The sequence below is a fragment of the Pleurodeles waltl genome, chromosome 6 (genome assembly GCF_031143425.1).
Source record: "Pleurodeles waltl isolate 20211129_DDA chromosome 6, aPleWal1.hap1.20221129, whole genome shotgun sequence".
Taxonomy (NCBI): Eukaryota; Metazoa; Chordata; class Amphibia; order Caudata; family Salamandridae; genus Pleurodeles; species Pleurodeles waltl.
Window position 1 is genome coordinate 762,955,065 of NC_090445.1, and position 25,243 is coordinate 762,980,307.

General features: G+C 44.2%; 1 protein-coding gene across 1 annotated transcript in view; it reads right to left on the reverse strand.

Moving 5' to 3' along the window:
• ACSL5 (acyl-CoA synthetase long chain family member 5) overlaps nucleotides 1-25,243 on the reverse strand; it is a 125,351-nt gene that overhangs the window by 77,264 nt on the left and 22,844 nt on the right. The window contains exon 2 of the mRNA XM_069239391.1: nucleotides 11,441-11,625. Within this exon, the coding sequence (XP_069095492.1) occupies nucleotides 11,441-11,596 (156 nt within the window). The 5' untranslated portion in view covers nucleotides 11,597-11,625. The remainder of the gene's footprint in view (nucleotides 1-11,440; nucleotides 11,626-25,243) is intronic.

A 25,243-nucleotide genomic window follows, 5' to 3' on the forward strand; every position in this document is an offset into this window, starting at 1 on the left:
CCAAAAAGTTTTGCATTTCCTCTTTTCACTCTTTTCTAAGTGCTGAAAAGTACTTCTAAACTTTCAAAAAGTTCTAAAAAGTTTTAAAAGTTTTTTTTCTCTGTCTTTCTAAAAGCTCTGACAAACTTTTTATCTTTTACTATCACTTTAACTCTCTCTAAAAATGTCTGGCACAGGCCAAAATGTTGATCTGTCCAAACTTGCATATGATCACCTTAGCTGGAAAGGAGCAAGGAGTCTCTGCATAGAGAGAGGTTTGAGTGTAGGGAAGAATACTTCCTTAGAACTGTTAATTAACATGCTTAGAGTACGGGATAAGGCCATAAGTGCCCCATCTGTTGAAAAAGTAGCTAATGGTTCTCAATCTGATCCAGGGACTCCCCCAGGAAAAGATTCAGGAAATAAACTTCCTAGCCTGCCCATTACTAGACAGTCTAGCATAGTTGGTAATGATGATGAGCCACACCATACAAATAGTGTTGTCTCACATCATAGCAAAAGCATTTATTCTCACCATACTGGTAGTGATGTTTCTGTTAGCCAAGCTGTTAGGGTGGCTTCTGTAAGGGACAGGTCTCCTTCTGTCCATTCTCACCATACTTCTGTTTCAAGGCATGTCCCTCCCACCCACCCTGATGACAGATTGTTAGAAAGGGAGCTCAATAGATTGAGAGTGGAACAAACCAGACTGAAGCTCAAGAAGCAACAGCTGGATTTGGATAGACAGACTTTAGAAGTAGAGAAGGAGAGACAGAAACTGGGTTTAGAAACCCATGGTGGCAGCAGCAGTATTCCCCATAGTCATCCTGCAAAAGAGCATGATTCCAGGAATCTGCACAAGATAGTTCCCCCTTACAAGGAGGGGGATGACATTAACAAGTGGTTTGCTGCACTTGAGAGGGCCTGTGTTGTACAGGATGTCCCTCAAAGGCAGTGGGCTGCTATCCTATGGCTATCATTTAGTGGAAAAGGTAGGGATAGGCTCCTTACTGTGAAAGAAAATGATGCTAATAATTTCCAAGTTCTTAAGAATGCACTCCTGGATGGTTATGGCTTAACCACTGAACAATACAGGATAAAGTTCAGAGAGACCAAAAAGGAGTCTTCACAAGACTGGGTTGATTTCATTGACCATTCAGTGAAGGCCTTAAAGGGGTGGTTACATGGCAGTAAAGTTACTGATTATGACAGCCTGTATAACTTGATCCTGAGAGAGCATATTCTTAATAATTGTGTGTCTGATTTGTTGCACCAGTACTTGGTGGACTCTGATCTGACCTCTCCCCAAGAATTGGGAAAGAAGGCAGACAAATGGGTCAGAACAAGGGTGAACAGAAAAGTTCATACAGGGGGTGACAAAGATGGCAACAAAAAGAAGGATGGTAAGTCTTCTGACAAGGGTGGGGACAAATCTAAAAATGAGTCTTCATCAGGCCCACAAAAACACTCTAGTGGGGGTGGTGGGCCCAAATCCTCTTTTAATCAGAACAAGGAAAATAAACCATGGTGCTATTTATGTAAAATAAAAGGCCATTGGACAACAGATCCCAGTTGTCCAAAGAAAGGCACCAAGCCTCCTACCACTACAACCCCTACTGCTACACCTAGTGTCCCGACTAATAGCAGTGGTGGTGGGAGCAAACCTACTAATAGCCAATCCAAGGGAGTAGCTGGGCTCACTATTGGTAACTTAGTTGGGGTTGGCCTTGTTAGGGAGGCCACAGAGGCTGTGTTAGTCTCTGAGGGGGCTATTGATTTAGCCACCTTAGTTGCTTGTCCCCTTAATATGGATAAGTACAAGCAGCTAACCCTAATAAATGGTGTTGAGGTTCAGGCCTACAGGGACACTGGTGCCAGTGTGACTATGGTCATAGAGAAACTGGTCCACCCTGAACAACACCTACTTGGTCACCAGTACCAAGTAACCGATGCTCACAACAACACACTTAGCCACCCCATGGCTGTTGTAAATCTCAACTGGGGGGGGGGTTACTGGTCCAAAGAAAGTTGTGGTAGCTTCAGATTTACCTGTAGACTGTCTATTAGGGAATGATTTGGAGACATCAGCTTGGTCAGATGTGGAGTTGGAGGCCCATGCAGCAATGCTGGGCATTCCAGGGCATATTTTTGCTTTGACAAGGGCTCAGGCCAAAAAGCAAAAAGGACAGGGAAGCTTGGATCCTGGAACAATGGACCAAGTGCTCCCTAAAGCTAGGGCTAGTAGAAGCAAACCACTTCCTACTATCCCTCCCTCTACAGTGGATTCGACTTCTGAGGAAGAAGAATTCCCTCCCTGTGCAGAACCTACACCAGAGGAGCTGGAAGCAGACACTGCTGAGCTTTTGGGTGAAGGGGGGCCTGCCAGAGAGGAGCTGAGTGTGGCACAGCAAACCTGTCCCACATTAGAGGGTCTCAGACAGCAAGCTGTCAAACAGGCTAATGGGGATGTCAGTGACTCTCACAGAGTTTACTGGGAGGACAACCTCTTGTACACTGAGCATAGGGATCCTAAACCTGGAGCTGCCAGGAGATTAGTGATTCCTCAGGAGTACAGAAAGTTCCTCCTAACCCTGGCACATGACATTCCCCTAGCCGGGCACCTGGGTCAAATGAAAACTTGGGACAGACTGGTTCCATTGTATCATTGGCCTAGGATGTCTGAGGACACAAAGGAATTTTGTAAGTCCTGTGAAACCTGTCAAGCCAGTGGCAAGACAGGTGGCACCCCAAAGGCACCCCTTATTCCATTGCCTGTGGTTGGGGTTCCCTTTGAAAGGGTAGGGTTTGACATAGTTGGCCCCCTTGACCCTCCTACTGCTTCAGGCAATAGATTTATCTTGGTGGTAGTGGACCATGCCACAAGATATCCTGAAGCTATTCCTTTAAGGACCACTACAGCACCTGCAGTGGCAAAGGCCCTCCTGGGAATATTTTCCAGGGTGGGCTTCCCAAAGGAAGTAGTATCAGACAGGGGAAGCAATTTCATGTCTGCATACTTAAAGGCCATGTGGAAGGAGTGTGGTGTAACTTACAAGTTCACAACACCCTATCATCCACAAACAAATGGACTGGTGGAGAGATTTAATAAAACTCTCAAAGGCATGATTATGGGTCTCCCTGAAAAACTCCGCAGGAGATGGGATATCCTTCTACCATGCCTCCTTTTTGCCTACAGGGAGGTACCCCAGAAAGGAGTGGGCTTCAGCCCTTTTGAACTTCTTTTTGGACACCCTGTTAGGGGTCCACTCACACTTGTAAAGGAGGGTTGGGAACAACCTTTAAAAGCTCCTAAACAGGATATTGTGGATTATGTACTTGGCCTCAGATCAAGGATGGCTGAGTACATGAAAAAGGCCAGTAAAAACCTTCAGGCCAGCCAAGAGCTCCAAAAGCAATGGCATGATCAGAAGGCTGTTTTGGTTCAGTACCAACCAGGGCAGAAAGTGTGGGTCTTGGAGCCTGTGGCCCCAAGAGCACTCCAAGATAAATGGAGTGGTCCCCACACAATTGGTGAAAAGAAGGGAGAAGTCACCTATTTAGTTGACTTAGGCACTGCCAGGAGTCCCCTTAGGGTGCTCCATGTCAACCGCCTGAAACCCTACTATGACAGGGCTGATCTCACCCTGCTCATGGCAACTGATGAGGGACAGGAAGAAGACAGTGATCCTCTACCTGATCTCTTCTCTTCCACAGAACAAGATGCTCTTGTGGAAGGTGTAGTTTTGGCTGATTGTCTTACTGCTGAGCAGAAAGATAATTGCATAAATCTCCTAGATCAATTCTCTGAACTCTTCTCTACTGTGCCAGGTACCACTTCTTGGTGTGAGCACACTATAGATACTGGAGACAGTTTACCTGTCAAAAGTAAGATCTATAGGCAGCCTGACCATGTCAGGGACTGCATAAAGCAAGAGGTCCAGAAAATGTTAGAACTAGGAGTGGTTGAGCACTCTGACAGTCCATGGGCTTCTCCTGTGGTACTGGTACCAAAACCCCATTCCAAAGATGAAAAGAAGGAAATGCGGTTTTGTGTAGACTATAGAGGTCTCAACTTGGTAACCAAAACTGATGCTCACCCTATACCCAGGGCAGATGAGCTCATAGATACACTGGCATCTGCCAAGTATCTAAGCACTTTTGATTTGACTGCAGGGTATTGGCAGATCAAATTGTCAGAAGATGCTAAACCTAAGACTGCATTTTCTACCATTGGAGGACATTACCAGTTTACTGAAATGCCTTTTGGTTTGAAAAATGCACCTGCCACTTTTCAGAGGTTGGTGAACACAGTCCTGCAAGGGCTGGAAGCTTTCAGTGCAGCATATTTGGACGATATAGCTGTCTTTAGCTCCAGCTGGGATGATCACCTGGTCCACCTATGGAAAGTTTTGGAGGCCCTGCAAAAGGCAGGCCTCACTATCAAGGCTTCAAAGTGCCAGATAGGGCAGGGTAAGGTGGTTTATCTGGGACACCTTGTTGGTGGGGAACAGATTGCACCACTTCAGGGGAAAATCCAAACAATTATTGATTGGGTTCCCCCTACCACTCAGACTCAGGTGAGAGCCTTCCTAGGCCTCACTGGGTATTACAGGAGGTTCATTAAGAACTATGGCTCCATTGCAGCCCCTCTTAATGACCTCACATCCAAGAAAATGCCTAAAAAGGTATTATGGACAGCAAACTGTCAGAAAGCTTTTGAGGAGCTGAAGCAGGCCATGTGCTCTGCACCTGTCCTGAAAAGCCCTTGTTACTCTAAAAAATTCTATGTCCAAACTGATGCATCTGAATTAGGCGTAGGGGCAGTCCTATCACAACTTAATTCTGAGGGCCAGGATCAACCTGTTGCTTTTATTAGTAGGAGGTTGACCCCTAGAGAAAAGCGTTGGTCTGCCATTGAGAGGGAGGCCTTTGCTGTGGTCTGGGCACTGAAGAAGTTGAGGCCATACCTGTTTGGCACTCACTTCATTGTTCAGACAGACCACAAACCTCTACTTTGGCTAAAACAAATGAAAGGTGAAAATCCTAAATTGTTGAGGTGGTCCATATCCCTACAGGGAATGGACTATACAGTGGAACATAGACCTGGGAGTAGCCACTCCAATGCAGATGGACTCTCCAGATATTTCCACTTAGACAATGAAGACTCATCAGGTCATGGCTAGTATTATTGTCCTTCGTTTGGGGGGGGGTTGTGTAGGAAAGTACCATCTTGCCTGGCATGTTACCCCCATTTTTCACTGTATATATGTTGTTTTAGTTGTATGTGTCACTGGGACCCTGGTAACCCAGGGCCCCAGTGCTCATAAGTGTGCCTGAATGTGTTACCTGTGTAGTGACTAACTGTCTCACTGAGGCTCTGCTAATCAGAACCTCAGTGGTTATGCTCTCTCATTTCTTTCCAAATTGTCACTAACAGGCTAGTGACCATTTTTACCAATTTACATTGGCTTACTGGAACACCCTTATAATTCCCTAGTATATGGTACTGAGGTACCCAGGGTATTGGGGTTCCAGGAGATCCCTATGGGCTGCAGCATTTCTTTTGCCACCCATAGGGAGCTCTGACAATTCTTACACAGGCCTGCCACTGCAGCCTGAGTGAAATAACGTCCACGTTATTTCACAACCATTTTACACTGCACTTAAGTAACTTATAAGTCACCTATATGTCTAACCTTTACCTGGTAAAGGTTAGGTGCAAAGTTACTTAGTGTGAGGGCACCCTGGCACTAGCCAAGGTGCCCCCACATTGTTCAGAGCCAATTCCCTGAACTTTGTGAGTGCGGGGACACCATTACACGCGTGCACTACATATAGGTCACTACCTATATGTAGCTTCACAATGGTAACTCCGAATATGGCTATGTAACATGTCTATGATCATGGAATTGCCCCCTCTATGCCATCCTGGCATAGTTGGCACAATCCCATGATCCCAGTGGTCTGTAGCACAGACCCTGGTACTGCCAAACTGCCCTTCCTGGGGTTTCACTGCAGCTGCTGCTGCTGCCAACCCCTCAGACAGGCATCTGCCCTCCTGGGGTCCAGCCAGGCCTGGCCCAGGATGGCAGAACAAAGAACTTCCTCTGAGAGAGGGTGTGACACCCTCTCCCTTTGGAAAATGGTGTGAAGGCAGGGGAGGAGTAGCCTCCCCCAGCCTCTGGAAATGCTTTGTTGGGCACAGATGTGCCCAATTCTGCATAAGCCAGTCTACACCGGTTCAGGGGACCCCTTAGCCCTGCTCTGGCACGAAACTGGACAAAGGAAAGGGGAGTGACCACTCCCCTGACCTGCACCTCCCCTGGGAGGTGTCCAGAGCTCCTCCAGTGTGCTCCAGACCTCTGCCATCTTGGAAACAGAGGTGCTGCTGGCACACTGGACTGCTCTGAGTGGCCAGTGCCACCAGGTGACGTCAGAGACTCCTTCTGATAGGCTCCTTCAGGTGTTAGTAGCCTATCCTCTCTCCTAGGTAGCCAAACCCTCTTTTCTGGCTATTTAGGGTCTCTGTCTCTGGGGAAACTTTAGATAACGAATGCAAGAGCTCATCCGAGTTCCTCTGCATCTCTCTCTTCACCTTCTGCCAAGGAATCGACTGCTGACCGCGCTGGAAGCCTGCAAACCTGCAACATAGTAGCAAAGACGACTACTGCAACTCTGTAACGCTGATCCTGCCGCCTTCTCGACTGTTTTCCTGGTGGTGCATGCTGTGGGGGTAGTCTGCCTCCTCTCTGCACTAGAAGCTCCGAAGAAATCTCCCGTGGGTCGACGGAATCTTCCCCCTGCAACCGCAGGCACCAAAAAGCTGCATTACCGGTCCCTTGGGTCTCCTCTCAGCATGACGAGCGAGGTCCCTCGAATCCAGCGACTCTGTCCAAGTGACCCCCACAGTCCAGTGACTCTTCAGTCCAAGTTTGGTGGAGGTAAGTCCTTGCCTCACCTCGCTGGGCTGCATTGCTGGGAACCGCGACTTTTGCAGCTACTCCGGCCCCTGTGCACTTCCGGCGGAAATCCTTTGTGCACAGCCAAGCCTGGGTCCACGGCACTCTAACCTGCATTGCACGACTTTCTAAGTTGGTCTCCGGCGACGTGGGACTCCTTTGTGCGACTTCGGGTGAGCACTGTTTCATGTATCCTTGTAGTGCCTGTTTCTGGCACTTCTCCGGGTGCTACCTGCTGCTGAGAGGGCTCCTTGTCTTGCTCGACGTCCCCTCTCTCTCCTGGTCCAATTTGCGACCTCCTGGTCCCTCCAGGGCCACAGCAGCATCCAAAAATGCTAACCGCACGATTTGCAGCTAGCAAGGCTTGTTGGCGTTCTTTCGGCGGGAAAACACTTCTGCACAACTTTCCATGGCGAGAGAGATCCGTCCACCAAAGGGGAAGTCTCTAGCCCTTTTCGTTCCTGCAGAAACCTCAGCTTCTTCTGTCCAGTAGAAGCTTCTTTGCACCCGCAGCTGGCATTTCCTGGGCATTTGCCCATCTCCGACTTGCTTGTGACTTTTGGACTTGGTCTCCTTGTTCCACAGGTACCCTAGATTGGAAATCCACAGTTGTTGCATTGTTGGTTTGTGTCTTTCCTGCATTATTCCTCTAACACGACTTCTTTGTCCTTAGGGGAACTTTAGTGCACTTTGCACTCACTTTTCAGGGTCTTGGGGAGGGTTATTTTTCTAACTCTCACTATTTTCTAATAGTCCCAGCGACCCTCTACAAGGTCACATAGGTTTGGGGTCCATTCGTGGTTCACATTCCACTTTTGGAGTATATGGTTTGTGTTGCCCCTATCCCTCTGTTTCCCCATTGCATCCTATTGTAACTATACATTGTTTGCACTGTTTTCTAAGACTATACTGCATATTTTTGCTATTGTGTATATATATCTTGTGTATATTTCCTATCCTCTCACTGAGGGTACACTCTAAGATCCTTTGGCATATTGTCATAAAAATAAAGTACCTTTATTTTTAGTATAACTGTGTATTGTGTTTTCTTATGATATTGTGCATATGACACTAAGTGGTACTGTAGTAGCTTCACACGTCTCCTAGTTCAGCCTAAGCTGCTCTGCTAAGCTACCAATATCTATCAGCCTAAGCTGCTAGACACCCTATACACTAATAAGGGATAACTGGGCCTGGTGCAAGGTGCAAGTACCCCTTGGTACTCACTACAAGCCAGTCCAGCCTCCTACAGCCACTGCTTGTGTCCTTTCACTACTTACATTGATGGAACTACTGTTTTCTTTTGCTATCAGCACTCTGTGGAAGAGCACCTGTTTTCTTTCTATCTTACTGGATTGTGCTGCTTCCCACTCACACTCCTACCCCTTCACTCTTTGTGTTGCTGGCCCCCAGCCTGTCCATGGCTACTCCTGCTTTTCCCAAACCTGCTTTGTTTTAAAAAAATGTTTTTCCATCCCCTCTCCATCTCCTTTGTTGCTTTACCACCCTTCCCTGCTCATTGTTCTTCCATGCCGTGCTTCAATGTTCTGATCTCCCTCCTTCCTCGTTGCTACCATACCCCTCCTAGTCCCACTTTAAACTTTTATTTCTCTTTTCTGTTTTATTAGATGGCCTCTTAGTAGCAAATTGCTGTCGGCCCACTCCTTTCAGGATAATGCACTTTGGCACACTTTTTTATTTGCTAATTTGCTGCTGCAAGATGAAATCTGTTATCTTGGAGTGGTAACTCACAAGTACCAAACAAGCTGATTCAAAGCACCACGGCTGCCATGAGGGCGAAGGAGAGATACAATAGGAAAAATAAGTTTGCTCGCAGCCAAACGTATCGGCAAATGTGCAATTATCCATGGAACAAGGTCAATGGCCAAGGCAGTAACAAAAATGCCCCAAGGAGGGACAAACGTAAAGCATTTCCCAATGATAACAGGATTTTTGAAAGACAAACCCATGAACGAGTGATAGTGATCGGCATGCAGTGGGCATGGTTATAAGCCCACAGAGATTACAACACGTCAGAGCACTTGTGCGCTCGACCTGAAAAGGGCAGTCCAAGAGTCATAATGCATTCGCTTCCACTGGTGGTTACTCATTAATGCATATATGGCATTACATTAGGAATGCCATTTTTATTTGCTTTTGCTTTTGCCAATGCTGTTCAGCATTTTTGTCTTTTGCTGGCATTGGCAAAAATCATCTCCACAGCCAAATGGTCAGAAAAGGTCAGATGTATTAACTCTTCAAAGGCTTGTAACAAAATCTGATTGCCATTTGCATTTATTGATGCATATTCAGAATACACACTTCTTCTGTGTGGTGTGCTACTATGAATATAGGTTGGTTAGCTTTGTTATTACATTGGTATCGAGTGAGGAAAAGCATATACTATGTCACCTTACCCCACTGTGGGGTGCATTCAGTAATCATTTATGCCTACTGTGTCGTTCGTGGTAAGACCAGTGGAAGGTTTCTTTTTTTAAAGTTGTTAAAACTTTATTCAGTCGTGTAACTTCCAGAAGTATAGCTCTAACTTATGTTTACTTCTGCATGTTTAAATAGCCTTCTTTGTGTCTTCGGTTCCACATTCAGCACCATTAAGAGGGGATTTATTTACGTAGGTAGATTTTTCATTGAGCGAGTGTGTGCGGGGGGGAGGGATGGGGGGAGGGTGTGAGTTGAGAGAGAGAGGAAGAGAAATGTGCTTTTGCTATGCCTGAGCTTCTATGCGTTTGTTTTTGTGTTTTGCGTTAGTGTTTTGTAGGAGTATGTGTGTTTTAAGATCTTGTCTTTGGTGTGTTTTGGTGTGTTTAGATGCCGAATGAGAGAAACTCTGACGACAGAATTTGCAGTTTCCAATTACAAATCAGTAATTTAGCTCACAAGAAAACGAAGCAGGAGCACGCCAGGTTGTGTTTTTCAGTATCTGAGGCATGATTAACGGTACGCAGCGCCTGCTCACATGCGTGCACACATTTATCTCGATCCTGATGTGTGACATTTCCATGGTAACCGAGCACAAGCCTAAGTGTTGTGGTTGTAACGTTTGGCGGCACCTGTTAGTCTATTCTACTGCCAAAGACTCAGAGATCACAATTCTAGCTACATATTTGGAGCATTAAGTTTTTTTAGAATCACCTATCACGTACCAAATAACCGACTACTTATGGCTACAAAATTCTAAGATTTCATTAACAAGAAAAATATAATTAGAAAAAAACAGGAAATGTAAAATGTACGTTTTCTCTCTTTTTGAAGCTATGAATGCAACACAAAGGATGTCACAAACACACGACATAGAAATGCAATTATTCTACCTATTAACCGCACCTAACATGATTAAGAAAGCACTGTGTCTGAACCATTAATGCGAAATGTGTTGCAAAATGAAACATTTGATATTAGCTCCACCAGAAAACTTTGGGCTTAATTTAGAGTTTGGCAGACATGGACTCTTTCACTGATGTGTGGATACCTCACCCGCCGAATCACAAGTCTCAATTACCATAATGCTCTCCTAATACAGCGAATGGGGCATCTGCCATGTTTGCGACCGACTTCCTGCCCACCAAACTCTAAATAAGGCCCTTAGGTACAGTGTTTTTGACCTTTTCATCCTTCCTTGAGCCTTCTTTCATTTCATCAAATTTGCAGTACGTTGGTGCTTAGAAAGGCTGTCGGGAATGCCTCCTATTGATGCTATGTGACAGGCTCCTCGGAGTAGTTGTGAATTACACTGCAGCAGAGCCTGTTCCCTCATCTGATGGGTGGTGGCGTTTGTCACATTATCACTTCAGTTTTAACTCCATGTTTCTTTCTCTTGAACCTCCTCTGTCTGATGGGTTTTGCTGGATCAAACTGTCAGTTTGCCACCAAGCATGTTATAGACCTTAGTGCCCTTGCATCACTCTTTTTGTCCCTACTTTTCCGCACCCACGCTGTCTGCCCTGTCTTCCTACCCCTTGCGGCCCGCATACACCAACAGTAGATGGCGACTTGTATATTTGCCCCTTGCCCCCTTTTTGTTGTTACACCACATCTCCCGTCTCAGGAGAGGGGACAGTGAGTACACAAAATGACAAATATTATTATTGCTGTAAGTTATTTGAATTTTTGCAGGCGTTCCTGCATCAATACTCCGTGACTTGTGCATTATTCTGCGTGAAAACTCAATAAAAAGATTCAAACACAAAGTGTAAGTTTCTGACCGCTGTAATACGTGGTAAGACTTTTCAGGTTGTTGTGGCCCCAACCAAATGAGACTTCTGAACTGTGCACAGGACTACGAGTTGTGTTGTTCGTTTCATTGTGAACAAGTGTAGAACTTTCAATGGTGAGGGTTGTTTCTGTGGTTTAGATATGCTCACAGTACTTTGTCTTGTTGTCCTCCTGAATGGAGACAACATGAGGGTAGAACATGGCATTATTGTCGTAATCTGTTTGTGGTATCTGTAACCACTTGCACAGCACATGCGGCTTAGTCGTACCTGAGTTCCAATGGATTGTTTGTTCAAGTCGATGGGTGATCTGACGGGCTTTGGTCTGGTGATCACCCATAGGAAAGTGGTGATTCCAATTGTGAAGATCCCAATCAGGCCAGGCGTCGGCAGCGGAGAGAATAGGAACTCCAAAATCCCAATCATTGTACGTGGTGAGCAGCGGGCTGTTGGACCTGAAGAAAAGAGAACCAGATTACTATTTCCACTGAACAGAAATACACATAAGACACTACAGTGGACACATAATTGTTGCTAACAAAATAAAAGCATGATTTACTTCTCACTCCAGGCTGGTCACATGGTGCTACATAATTGCCCAGAGTTAAAGTCCAGACCAACCCTCTAAGGAAAGCGACAACCCACAGGTGGTACTTGAATAGGTGCATGCTAATGGTCAACTAGAAGATTTGCAAGACACACACCAACACCACAGCTCCTGAATCTTCTTCCATTCACTGATCCTCCAGCCCTACTAATAACAAACTCTTACAGCCCTCCAAGTATTCAACAGTAACCGCTTGCCTAAGGAACACCCAACACCTGCCGTGACCATTCTTACAGAACATCCGTCAGGTAGAATTCATACACACCATGTGATGACTCCCTTAGCATTAAGCAGAGTGGTTATAGGTTAATGCTCAGCAGTGAAAAAGAGCCTGCCATTCAGTAACATCAAGTGATCAAAATCACATGGGGAGGAAAAGGGGCATTTATAGGACCTCTGGATTCTGTTAAATATGTAAAAAATGCCACAGCACAACTTTTGACCCTGTTGAGGAGCCAGCCATTGTTGGATGTTTTTTAACATAGTCTTTAATGAAATTATAACACTGCTTAATCTCGATCAACTGTGATTGATAACACGCACACCAAACTATTTAATAAAACTACCAACTGCTAAAGGTATGTAATTTGTTTAAATTACTTGGTATTCAAAGGAGTTAACAGTACGTATTAGCATAAATTACTTCAACCAATTGGTAACCTTTCTGACCTCAAATGCTGCCCCTACCACTCTCTAAATAAATGTCTCTCTGTAGACATATCCTTGTCCCATTGCCTACTTTAACTACGACATACATTGCTGTACTCAAACATGTTGTGCAGACCTGGAGACTTATAGTGCTACCTCTAGTTGAGAGCCTGAGGAACACAGAAAGATGAGAGAAGAGGAAGTCTACAGTTTTGATACAAACCGTGACTGAGCTATCACAAGACCAAAATAGTCTGACCCAAAAGATTACATTGATTTCTGAGAGGAATCCTGACTCAAAGTTCGTATGGTTCTCAGACTCCAGCCAACTTTTCTGAGTTCTCACAACTGCTCTTTGAGGTCAAGAAGTACAGATGCAGTTACACTGGTCACTGGAATATTTCCAGGCAGGCACAAGCTGTTTTTGTTCCAGGACCCTCTACAGCTTTCAGCACCAGAAGGAAGTTTCCACAGTGAAATTTCCAGTTGCAACTAGTCCTTTGGAATTCTTCCTGGGCTGCATTACACAAAGGGTGTACTTTCTCTGTTTTCGCTATGGTGAACCTTGCATGAGGTGCTCTGTGTCGAAAATTTGGAAAGTGCACCCCGTTATGCTGAATATGCTGTCCTCAGGGCAGCAGGGGCGTAGCTTCTGGGGGGGGGGGGGGGGGGGTGGCGGTGTTTGGTGTATTACACCCCCCTAATAAATGTATTTTCTAGAAAATAGTTGGGTATAGGTGCTTTCAGTCGGGTATAGTGAGGTTTCTGTAGGATTTAACAAGGAATTTTTACATAGACAAAAACGCACACACACACTTTTAATCCCTGCTTTGAAAGTCTTCAAAAAGTTGGTTATTTTACAAAATATTGTATATGCCCTCCCTTAGTAACATTACAATCTACAATAGTGTCCCTTTCCACTACCCCTTTAGCTCCTCTCATGTGCCCTGCTTGTCATATAATATATTTTGACATTATATGCCAGCGTGATTGTTGGAAAATCTGAGGCTCACCACCCCCCAAATCTTATTGATCAAGCTATGCCCCTGCAGGGTAGCCGCAAATCTGCGCTGCCAGGTGGGCCACACATTCAAGTGAAATGCAGAACGATTGCTTCAGTCAGCTGTTCTGTGGTCCACTATGCAGGTGGCACCTGCCTCCACTTTCAAGAGCGGAGAGAGATCCCTTTGCAGGGAGTGACTGCAACCGCCTGCAGGTGAATGTCATCGGGCCCATGGGACCCTTTTCGTCCCCTTCACAGGGCTGTTCTTTGGGGAGCACTGACAGTGCGCCATCTTTTTGTGATGCACTGTCAGTGTACCTCCTGTTGGCTTTGCTGCCTTGTGCCCACATCTATGATACACAGCGGGCACAGAGGAAAATAGATTCCCTCATTTGCATGGGGCCACATCCACACATAAATGAGGGAATCCCTTCTCTAGATAGCGCTGGTGTCACGATTACATAAGGGGCTGCACAAATGTCTGTGACTCCTTCCGCAATGCTGCAGACAAAGCAGGTGCACACCCACATTGCAACCCTGGCATTTAGTGTAATATGGCCCCAGGAAGACAACCTGGAAAAACATGTTTTGGGACTCACAAGGCTTCTTTCCTTTTGAAACTCTAACTTAGTCTTGGAAACACTCCACTAGCCCATATTGAAGCCTGGAATGAGACAAAACTAATCAAAAGTGAAATGTGAATCAGGTCTGGGCATTCAGTTGCAATTCACATCTAGGACAGGAGTGAAACCCAGCTGCACGACTACAAAGATACGTGAATCGGGTTTGATTTGTAAATCACAAAATTTGATTCTCTTATGTCACAAACTGGTTTCTTTTTGTCAGGAATTGTTTCTTTTTAATTTCAAGTTGATCTATTTTTATCATGAACCAATTCATTTGTTGTTGAAAACTGTGTTTTGTCACGCATTTTTTGAAAAAACGGTTTTACAAACAGAAGCTTTGCACTGAGGTTATGTTAGTCGGTCCTTTGAAGCTTCAAACCTCTGGCCTGCAAGTTTCATGGGATGCCAACGATAAGCATGCACATTCCTGAGCGACCTACTGGTGTCCTCCTTACACAGTCGGTTTCCATCTTAACTACTGCAGCGTCCTTCAGTCATTAAGGATCAGGCCACATACACCGTAATACATTTTTTAACATTATTTGTCTTCGATGTCTTTCGCGGAAAATGAGTCCGACTCTCCAAAAAAGAACAGGAGGAAATTGAGGGCTGGAGCTGATAGATGTTCACGATGTGTTTTAAGTGGTTAGATGTGGTCGGCTATGGTCTGTCCTTAATGCTTTTTTAATGAATCGTAACGTATATTTTTTCTGATTTTGGCTTTAATAAAATGATACGAATAATGTAACATACAAACATTATATTCCGCTTAAGGCCCTCTGCAGCCAACCAGAGATGCCCAGGCCCCAGCTGGACAGTATCCATGCACCACACACATCATTACTTGCCATTCAGTGCTCTCAGAATTCAAGAAGTAAATTTTCTAAAATGATATTCCATTTGTTTGATCCTTATGCTCCACGTACAGTAGGATTTAATTCTTTCAATCGTTGTTTTTTTTTAAATGTTTATAGTTTTGATCAGCTCCATGCATTTTAAAAAAAGAATAATAATATAAAAACATACTAAACTCACACTCATCTATTTTTTATTCGCTTTTGCAAATCCATATGTCTTGCACTCAATCAGATTTCAATTTAAACTTAACCTGGATATGCATTATCAGGTGTTGGTAGGCAGGGAAGGGGGCTGTTGTCTCTGTAGTTTACATTAACTCTATGTATTTTTAAAAGCTGAGGCTTGCATTTTTAGCTGACTATTTGAAGAGATGGAATTCTTTCGGCATCATTTTTCTCTCAAGAGTTTTTATTTATTTATTTTTATTTATTTTGTTGTCGTTATACAAGGTGAGAATTGTAACCCCTGCCTCTTGAACGGACCCTCTCATCGCTTCCTAAACTGGAGTCAGCTGACTCAGTCATAACTCTGTGCCCTGCAGCCCCCGGATCGCAGGGGGGGGGTGATGGGCTTCAGGGGCCCACAATCCTTCAGAGGGGACCCGATTCAGCTCAAGGACAATGAATATCTGTGAGTTATAGAAGACTCGGGGGCCCCGTTTCATATTCAGTAGGGGGGCCTGCCATTTTGCGTTCCACAACTGGACTGAGGGGCTCCACGAGTCTGACTTTAATGTGCTGCACTCTGCATTCACACAAGCCCACCTCTCACAATACATTCACTGAAGCACACCTCTCACACTCCACTCACACATAAAGACCGCTCAACTTGCACTCACAGGCACGACTTTCATCTTTTATACAAGCATACCCCTCTTCAACTTATACAAACACACCACTCGTTTTGCACTCAAGCGGACACATTGCTCACCCTGCATTCACACAGACACAAATGACTGTTCACTCACAACTCTTCCTGCGATGATACAAACACTGGCACAGGCACGCTGCTCACTGCTTTATTTAAACAGGCATGCTACTCACAAAGAAACACCACTCATCCTGCGCTCACAAAGATACACCACTCCTCCTGCAATCACAAAGATACACCACTCATCCTGCACTCACAAAGATACACCACTCATCCTACACTCACAAAGAAACACCACTCATCCTGCACTCACAAAGATACACCACTCATCCTGCACTCACAAAGATACACCACTCACCCTGCACTCACAAAGAAACACCACTCATCCTGCACTCACAAATACACCACTCATCCTGCACTCACAAATACACCACTCATCCTGCACTCACAAAGATACACCACTCATCCTGCACTCACAAAGAAACACCACTCATCCTGCACACACAAAGATACACCACTCATCCTGCACTAGTAAATGCACACCGCAGACACTAATTCAGGCACACTACTAAGCCCAGCTCACACTTCATTCACAAATGCATACCTCTTAACCTGCATTCATGCAGGCACACCGTTCCCTTGCCCTCGCACATGCACATGGTGGGTGCCACTTATCTGAGGTTGCTGCCATCTTGTGGGAAGCACGAAGAGAAGGGGTGTAGAAAATTAAAGGTTAATTTTTGCTAGTCAATACTTGAGCTCATGATCTGCAGGGGCACCAACTGTCACCGGAGAGTGCATTACTTAGATGAGGAATTTTGTTGTGTTGCCTTCTCTGAAGACTACAGTTAGTGGTCCCATTTCAATCAGCTGCAAACAACTTTAATTTCCATAATCTCCCTTTGACTGTATGTAAACTGTAGGTAGATCTTACTCTCGGTTGGTGGTTTAGAATGTCACAGTGGTACACTCCTTCAACCTGAAACACTCAATGTAGATATACACACCAATTACTAGACATATGCAACCATTTTTTAAGCAGGGATGTAGCTTAGTTTGTGAGATTCACGAGGTATAAATCTCAATTCTCCCAACTAAAAAAGCGATGGGCTGCAGGGTAGAGTGGTGATATGACCAAGGTTAGGGATGAACTGCTCACATGAGGAACAGGGTCGGTACTGATTTGCATTGGGCCGACTTCTGTCTAGAGTGGTATAGCAGGCGAAAACCAGTGAACTGGAATTAGGGGTGCGTGGAATTTGTGTAATTTGCTTTCATGTAATTATGTGACATTTCACATAATTACATGAAATGTAAGTCTGTAATTTTGAGCTATATTTTACCATGAAATGCTTCCTATCATTATTTTTTGGTGGGAGAATTAATTTATAGTGGAGCACCACAAGCAACAGCCACTTTTGTTCTGTTGGTAGTGAGCATTTGAAGTGAATTTTTACCACAAATTGTACCATTTGCTGTAAATTGTGTTACCTCAAATGGCACATAATTGTGCAAAGTTCCTTAATAGCATAATTTTGCAAAATGAGAGTAACACAAAATCACCCAAATTATGCCAGCCTAAAACAGATTTCATCTGGACCTTATGAGAATACTACACCAAGTAATTGCCAGTGGTTAGACTATTTCTAAGCATTTGTCCCATCAACATTTGGTTGCCTGATTACCAGTAGTTTGTCAGCAAACCTGAGGATGACACAGTTTCCAAGCCTACTACTGTAAAGGTTTGAGCATTCCAAAAAGTAGTGAATTTGCACCCATTCTGTTGGAAAGTTGACCAGAGTAACACAAATTAGCACTATGTGCAACTTTGTGTCACGGGGCATGTGATGGGTGATACATGTTTTTTCCCATGCAACAACTGTGGGATTAGATGCAAATCCCTATCTACTAACATTGGTAGACAGGGATTTGTGCGAAACACTTACACCTCTCCAAAGCAGTTTTAATACTCGGCACATTTTTCCAGCTTTACAAGTGTGCTCCACTTTATAGCACACATACAAAATGGGAAAAGTATTAAATCATAGTTTCTGTGCTGAAAGGGTTTCTTTCCAGTGCAAAACCTCTGCTTCACCTAAGGCATACTCCCTAGCAATACATAGCCAAAAGAGCACGAGTGCAAGGGGAGGGAAAACCAGTGTCATATCTAAGCAGATATGATGTTGTTTTTCTCTCTACCTTTGATGCTATACAGTGCAGCAAATTTGGTTACTATAGTGTGTTGCACAAAATGTTAGTAAATATGCCACAAAAGGATTACAGTGTCAGCACTTTAAACATGACCTTGGCTCACAAACTTTAGTGGTGTGAAGGCAGCAATTGTGGTGGCGGCTCCTTTCACAAAGAGAGATCCCCATGAAGTAGGCAGGATCTTTAAGTATGACAGGGGCACCCCGGTGTGCACCTGTGCTCCCAGCATAGCGGTAGCCCACTCACCAATGTCTAAATAAAGCTGTAAGTTTCCAGATTCTAGTGGCAGGCAGGTGCTCAAACCCAACTGGTCATGTCAAAAGAGTCATTAACCTTCGAGGGTATGTGAGGGCATATGTGCTGAAGGAGAGGTGTTGGGGATGCTGTAGCACCCCCAGAAATAAACATGGAGTTCGGAAGGTGAATGAGCAACAAAGATGCCTTTACATTTTGTGTTATCTTGTCACATTTGCTGTATGTTCAAAGACAAGGGTCAAATGTCAGTCTATGATGTCTGATGAAATGCTGGTTATTCAGAAATTGTAGGATAGCTCTATTTCTCTGACTGTAAAGTGAGAGGATTTTGTAAAGTGATCTATGTGGCAATCCTACTGGCATACAGGAAACAAACGAAAAGTCTGTAGGATGCCAGTTTTTTTCTAATACACTTTTACATTTCAGTAAATGAACTATACATATATTTCAAATTATATCAGCAATTAGGAAAACACAAATGGAGCACTTTTTTGTGAGTCTGAAGTATGATGGAAACAAAGATTTTAGTTAGTTCAAATCAAAACTAGACACTTTACTTAGTAATGCACAAATGATAAATATTCACTGAAACACAAAATCTATACATTATCATTTTTGCCTTATAACGTTTTACTAGTAAAAACTGCATATAAATGAGAATTTAGTGACCAGTTGAATGGAAAATGTGCTGTCTGTAAATGACAATGCACTACCTTACCAATCTTCCAAATTGCACCACCAACTACATACCACACCCTTACCACTCTCCTGCTGAATTTGTTTGGCACAATTGCTACACTTGTTTTTTCTGTGACACTTGGATTTTTCACAGCCCCCATGACTTCAGTGATATAACGTTTATAGCTGCACCCCTAGTCTGAAAATTGTTCCAGCACCGCTGAGTGAGGGTCCTTCTGGTTTCCTCCTCTGCCACAGCAGCTGCTTTACCACTGCGCTCTGGAAGTCGTCCAATGGTTGCAAATGGGCGAGACCTGTCCCTGGAGGGGGTGTTTGCCAGTCGGACGAGAAACAGACCCTGTTCAGCACTGCTTGTGTTGTCAACAGTGCTTGTTGAGCAGCAGCACAGAAGCTTATTATCATTCTTAAGTCAATTAAACATGCTGTGAGGTGTCGCCACTGTGTTCTCACATATCAATTAGCAAGAGGGGTACATATGGATAAGCCCAAACACGACTGGAGATTCAGAAACACAGCATAATGAGAATGCATCATACAGATCACACATCACTATTCCCTACCCCAATTATAAAAACAAATCTCATTAGTTCTTACAAGGTGCTGTTCCTTTGGATGCTACCTGCGGCTTGTTGGTTTGCAAGTAGCAGCAGGTATGAGAGTAAAGCTCCTGCTTGCACCTGAATACGTTTCAAAGACCTGAACAGAATCAGGGGGGTAACCTTTAATTACTTTTGCACACTCTGCTATCCAAATACAGTCTGTGAAATTCATTATGTTTTAAAAATATACTTTAAAGAGGCTCCTATATTGTTTGTCCGATCGCTGCTACGTGTTCATGATAGCTAAGGCTAAATTGTAGTATTTCATTGCTTGCATTTATATTGTAAGTCTGTAGAATCTGTATATATATATATGCATATATATGTATATAGCTATAGATATTTCAGCAGAGTTTCCATGTTTAAATAGAAAGAGTGGTTTTTGGCTTAGTAATAAATTTGGAGCTGTTTAACAAATTTGCCTGAACCTTTCCACAAAAAACGTAATCCATCCCTTAGCTCCTTTTTGTAAAGTTTGGAGAATGCCATATAGCAAGGCCAAGAAACAGGGGTTGGTTCCCAAAATATTGATTTCCCAGGTTAATTCCTACAGGAAAACGTCTGTTGCAGAAAAAACACGACTGAATGGAATTACTAAGAATTATATGTAGCATAAACTTAATTGGAATAAATATTACAGCATAGAACAACAGGGCATTCCATGTCAGTCACTAGCTCTCTGTACAGTAAGTGCCAACATTTTGGTTGTATAAATCTGCCTGCATAGTAATTCACTTCAGTGCTAAGGCTGGTAGGCAATCCATTATTGTGCTTTAATTTCATGTTTTTGTTTCATTTTTTCGAGGTGTCATTTTCAGGCATTTCTTTGAAAACACATGCACGCCGCCTTTAGATAGTGCCATAATTACTTTTGATTTCTTTTACACTTTTCTTATCGTTTGCATATGTTTCTAAAAAAACACAATTGCAGGTGTGCCAAGGTCAAACATATTGCCTTTGCCCGCGCTTATTTTTAAGTGTTGTCAGGTTGTCACAAAGGCTTATCTCGAGAAACAGCTGGTGGGAAAAGGTTCCAATATCCAGTGCAAACCTTAGCTGTGCAGAAGGATATATAATGCAAGCCAATAACTTGAAATGGATGCAATTGTCCTGATTCTTCCGCGGTTTCCTACTGTGGCTGTAAAGCAACCCCTTTGATAAGAATGCAAAAAAGGAGCACGTCTATTTTAATTGCTAAATTAGAGTTCACATACTTGAGTCTACAATTCTTTGCTAGCCGGTGTATTACTTTTAAACTTTCATTCCTAAGAGCTAATTTTCAGTTTTGGATTTAGGGGTCCATTAGCTCCCCTAAGGGTAACCAAATGTATCAGCATTTCATTAGTCGTGTACACATGTGCACTAACTTTTCATTCTGTTTACACAAAAAGAAAATATGCTCGCCACACAGTCCACCACGTCTTTTTTAGGAATATTCTAGTGGTCCTCATGTCGATGGCTAAACTGAGCGTGAGAGTCAAGGTGACTAAGCAGAGATCGTTACCTTTATGTGTCGCCATGTGATTGGTTGATTGCCAAGGGGATGACGTATGGCTCGACGTAGGTGCAGGGCTTAGGCAGTTGTCTACTTTTAATAGGGTGATTTGTGGCATAGAGCTCCAGCTGGTGTACCTCAGAAGGCTAAGACCTCAGATGAGAGCAAGAGCACTTATAGTTACAAGAAAGAAAGATATGCATATCTTAAAAATGACGTTTATTCTGGAAGTAATGCTTTTCTAGAGCTTGGAGTCATTGTTGGGTGGTGGTCTGTGACGCTATCTTCCAGATGCAGACAGATGGCATTGAGCAGATGATGTACACATCTGGCATTCACTTATTCAGTTTGAAAACATGGAGGGGGAGAGCTCTGCTGGAACTGAACATTGCAAGTTCATCTTTGCAGAGATGGTTAACCACTGCTAGACCCCTTCCCTCTCTCACTCCTAAAGCCCAATCCTCTGAATAGGAAGCACGGCCTCCCTCCTTCGATCGCACAATAGTTATACGAAACAGATTTTCAAAATACAAAAGTCCAAAACACCTACTTGTCAATGCTGCGGCTTCTCTCTGACACTACAGGAGAACAACTACATGGAAATTCTTGTAACTGTCCTCTCTCCAAACCAATCTTTCACCTATTATTCTGTGTCTTATAGCCAGTGGAGTCAAGAAGTTCTACTCCAGATTCAAAGGGCATTTCCCATAAATGCCAAGAAAATACAGCTGGCCTGAAACTGCCATCAGAAGCGGGTGAGACTGCACCTAGGACGCGCCCTCGACCCAAAGGTGCCGGGTCAGAGAGTGGTTGAAAATGATGTACACTTAAGGTACACTTAGACAGACAGAAAGAGGAGGCGAAGAGAGTGAGAAAGAAGGAGGCTGAGAGGGACACAGAGGAGCAGATGGATACAGAGGTGCAAAGAGATGGAGATTCATAGACAGATATAGACATACGGACTGATAGATAGATAGATAGATAGATAGATAGATAGATAGATAGATAGATAGATAGATAGATAGATAGATGGATAGATGTCAGTGGTTCGCTGCTTCTCTCTACTTCTCGTTCTCACTGTTTTTGTGGGTCAATATGCCTCCCTGTCTTTCTGTGTTACCCTGTCTTTCTCTCGTCCAGTATTTCTTTTTCTATCACTCCCTTTCAACCTCTGTCTCTTTTTGTCTTTATCGCTTTCTCTCTCCCTTTCACTGTCTATGCATGTCACTCTCTCCCACACCCTCTCCATGTCTTTGCTATTTCCCACTCAGCCTCTTCTCTCTGCCAATCTCCCTATCTCTCTCTGTTTTCTCTCTCTATCCCTCCTACCTTGTCCGCCTTTCTGTCTGTCCCTGTTTTTGATTTATCTTGTATTATCTCCCTTGCTCTTTCTCTCCCCCTCTTTCTCTTCTCTACTTGTCTGTATCTGTCTTTCCGTCTCTCTCTCTCTCTCAGTAGGTTTTCTCTGCCTCTCCATGTCTTCCTATGTCTGTTCCTGTCTTTCTTTCTCTTTCCATGTCTATCTCACCCGTGCCTCTCCCTATGTCTAGCGTTCTCTCTTTTTCTCTCTTTTGTCATCTTTCTAAACTTGCCATTCTATATGCTATCTCTCTCTGTCTCTTCCTACTTGTCTTCCCCCCTCTCATTCTCTGTTTTCTTTAACTTTGTCTCTCCCTGCAAGGGAGTGGAGAGGAAAGGCAGATCTGTCCACATAAGTTTCACTGCACTCTATGGACACAGTGGCAACTAAGAAAGGCTGCCGGATTTTGTAAAGGGTCTTGAAGGACTCCACAAGGGATGAAAGGGCATCCGGAGCACCTGGAGACTACCTCCACCAAGGGCTTTCAAGCCCCTCACAAGCTCAAGTACACCAGATTATCAGGGCCAGCAACTGTTCAGTCTGCTGCAGGACACCTGAGGATGGGCGTAACTCATGTCCTTGTAGCCCCTGTGGTGAAGGGGGCCACATTCTACAGGAGCCCCATTCAGCTCAAAGTGCCTGAATACCTGCGAGATATGAGGAACTAAGGGGCCCTTCACATTCTTCAAGGTGGTCCCATCATTTTGTTACATCACTGCATTTGAGGTAACTTTGGCTCTGCCCCAGGAAGCACCCCTGTGCAGTAGTGACCCAAGAAATTCTTGGCTCCCACCTGGCCCATTACTCACCCCTCGCCCCCTCCCTCCACTTCCTTCCATAGTCATCAGCATTCGTACCACCCACTGATGAGGAAGAGGGAATGCACAGGCCGTGCAACGGACTTTCTTTACTTTCTGTGACAGACTTTCCATATTTTCAAGCCCATCACAGATGCGAGGTTCTCTCAAAATGGATGTCTATGGGCAAAGAGCACTTACGAACCTAGGCCCTCATTTACAAGGACATTGCGCCACCGTAACGTCACTTTTACTAAAGTTATGGTGACGCAATGCCCTGCCCCATATTTACAAATCGGCGTTAAGCCACGTTTTGTGTCTTAATGCCGCTTTGTAAATACGGCCCCTTTACAAGCATCACTTTGCGTGAAAAGGGCATGCAATGGGTGTTGCGGTGGGTGTTCCACTGCAACACTCATTGCATTTTGACGCTGCCGCAGATTTACGATGATTTGTAAACTTAAGGCAGTGCCAAAAACTAATGCCACCGCAAGGGTGGTTTTAGCATGATGCAAAGAGGAGAAATACTTTTATTTCTCCTTGTTTGTGCTTTTCCTATGTGTGCTGTGTTCTGCATTACTCATAGGAAGAGCAGAACGCCATTAATTATTGCTCATGTGCAGGAAGGTGGCCCTTACTGCACATAAACAATCATTAAATAATGACGATTTGCTACTTCTATGTGTGTTGCATTGTGCAACACACATAGGCCTAGCAAATCACCATTATTGATTGTTTATGTGCAGGGAGGGATACCTTCCTGCAGATAAACAGTCAGTCCCTGCAATGCAGGGACCCTTGCACTATGGTGCAAGATTGCATACGTTGGCACTAGGCAGCTAATTTTAGTGCCAGCGCCAGAAAAACACAGGGGTGAGCGGCATTGTATTAAATACTACACATCCTTGCGTTTCTGAAGTGACGGAACGCGGCACTGCCAAATTTGGTGCAGCGCCGCGCCACTTCCTAGTAAATGAGACCCCTAGTGTGGCTTTATGTGATGCAGTCAGAAGCTGCATTTATTCACCAGTGAGTGAAATGTAGGAAACTGACTGCATGCTACCTTTGCTGATTCTGCAATAAAGAACGTCACACGCAGCTTGCTGTCTCCCCTGTCCAAGCGTGAAGGGTGAGGCTATGTTCGAAGCAAAATCTTTTTTTGTTTCTTTCCTTAGTGCATAAACTAAATAGTGCGAATCATTTTTGGGACATATACATATAACGAGGCCCCTCATCCAGCGCTCTGGGCTAAATTACTCCTTAAGCATTATACCTAGTGCATTTTTCTTCTTTTATCAGTGAACATTTTATTTCTTTGTGGTGTTTGGTAATTGTTGTGCGTAGATCGAATGTGGAAGGTTGACATTCGATCTACGAGACAGGGGTTTTGGGAGGTGGCGGCTGGAATGAAAGCAGTCGGGGTGAACGGAGCGGTTCCGACATTGCTCCTGTAATGTACCCGCATCATCTAAGAATAAAATGATTACCTGTTACTGCCGGTCTCCGTCTTTACAGTGGCGATGAGGCGGGCAGGAGCGATGTCGGAGGTGAGGATCGTGCTTTTATTTTCGGCGATTTTCTGGCTGCTGGTGCTTTCATAACTTGAGGGGCGGCGCATTAAGTACCTCTTGATGTCCAATGGTGATTTTCTGGCTGCTGGAGTTTCCATAACTTGAGGGGTGGCGCATTAAGTACCTCTTGATGTCCTGTATTGGCAAGATTCCTGTTTCGGGAAAAATATCTGCAACTACGCCAGGAATTATGGGTTGGAGTGTGCCCAAATTACTCTAGAGAGTGAACAACACCGTTGAGGCAGCCATTTTGAAGTGGTTTGGAGATCTTTTTAATCTTTATTGAGGAACACAGTGATAGGCACACCTGTGTGCCTACAAATAGCAAATTAGCAGCCATCTTTAAGGAGTAGATCTCGTGCATGCAAATATTGTCTACAATTACAAGGAACTAGGCACGTTTAATTTGGAATACGGTGATAGGCACACCTTGTTCTTATAATTACAAAAAGAACCTTTGTCTATACATTTGAC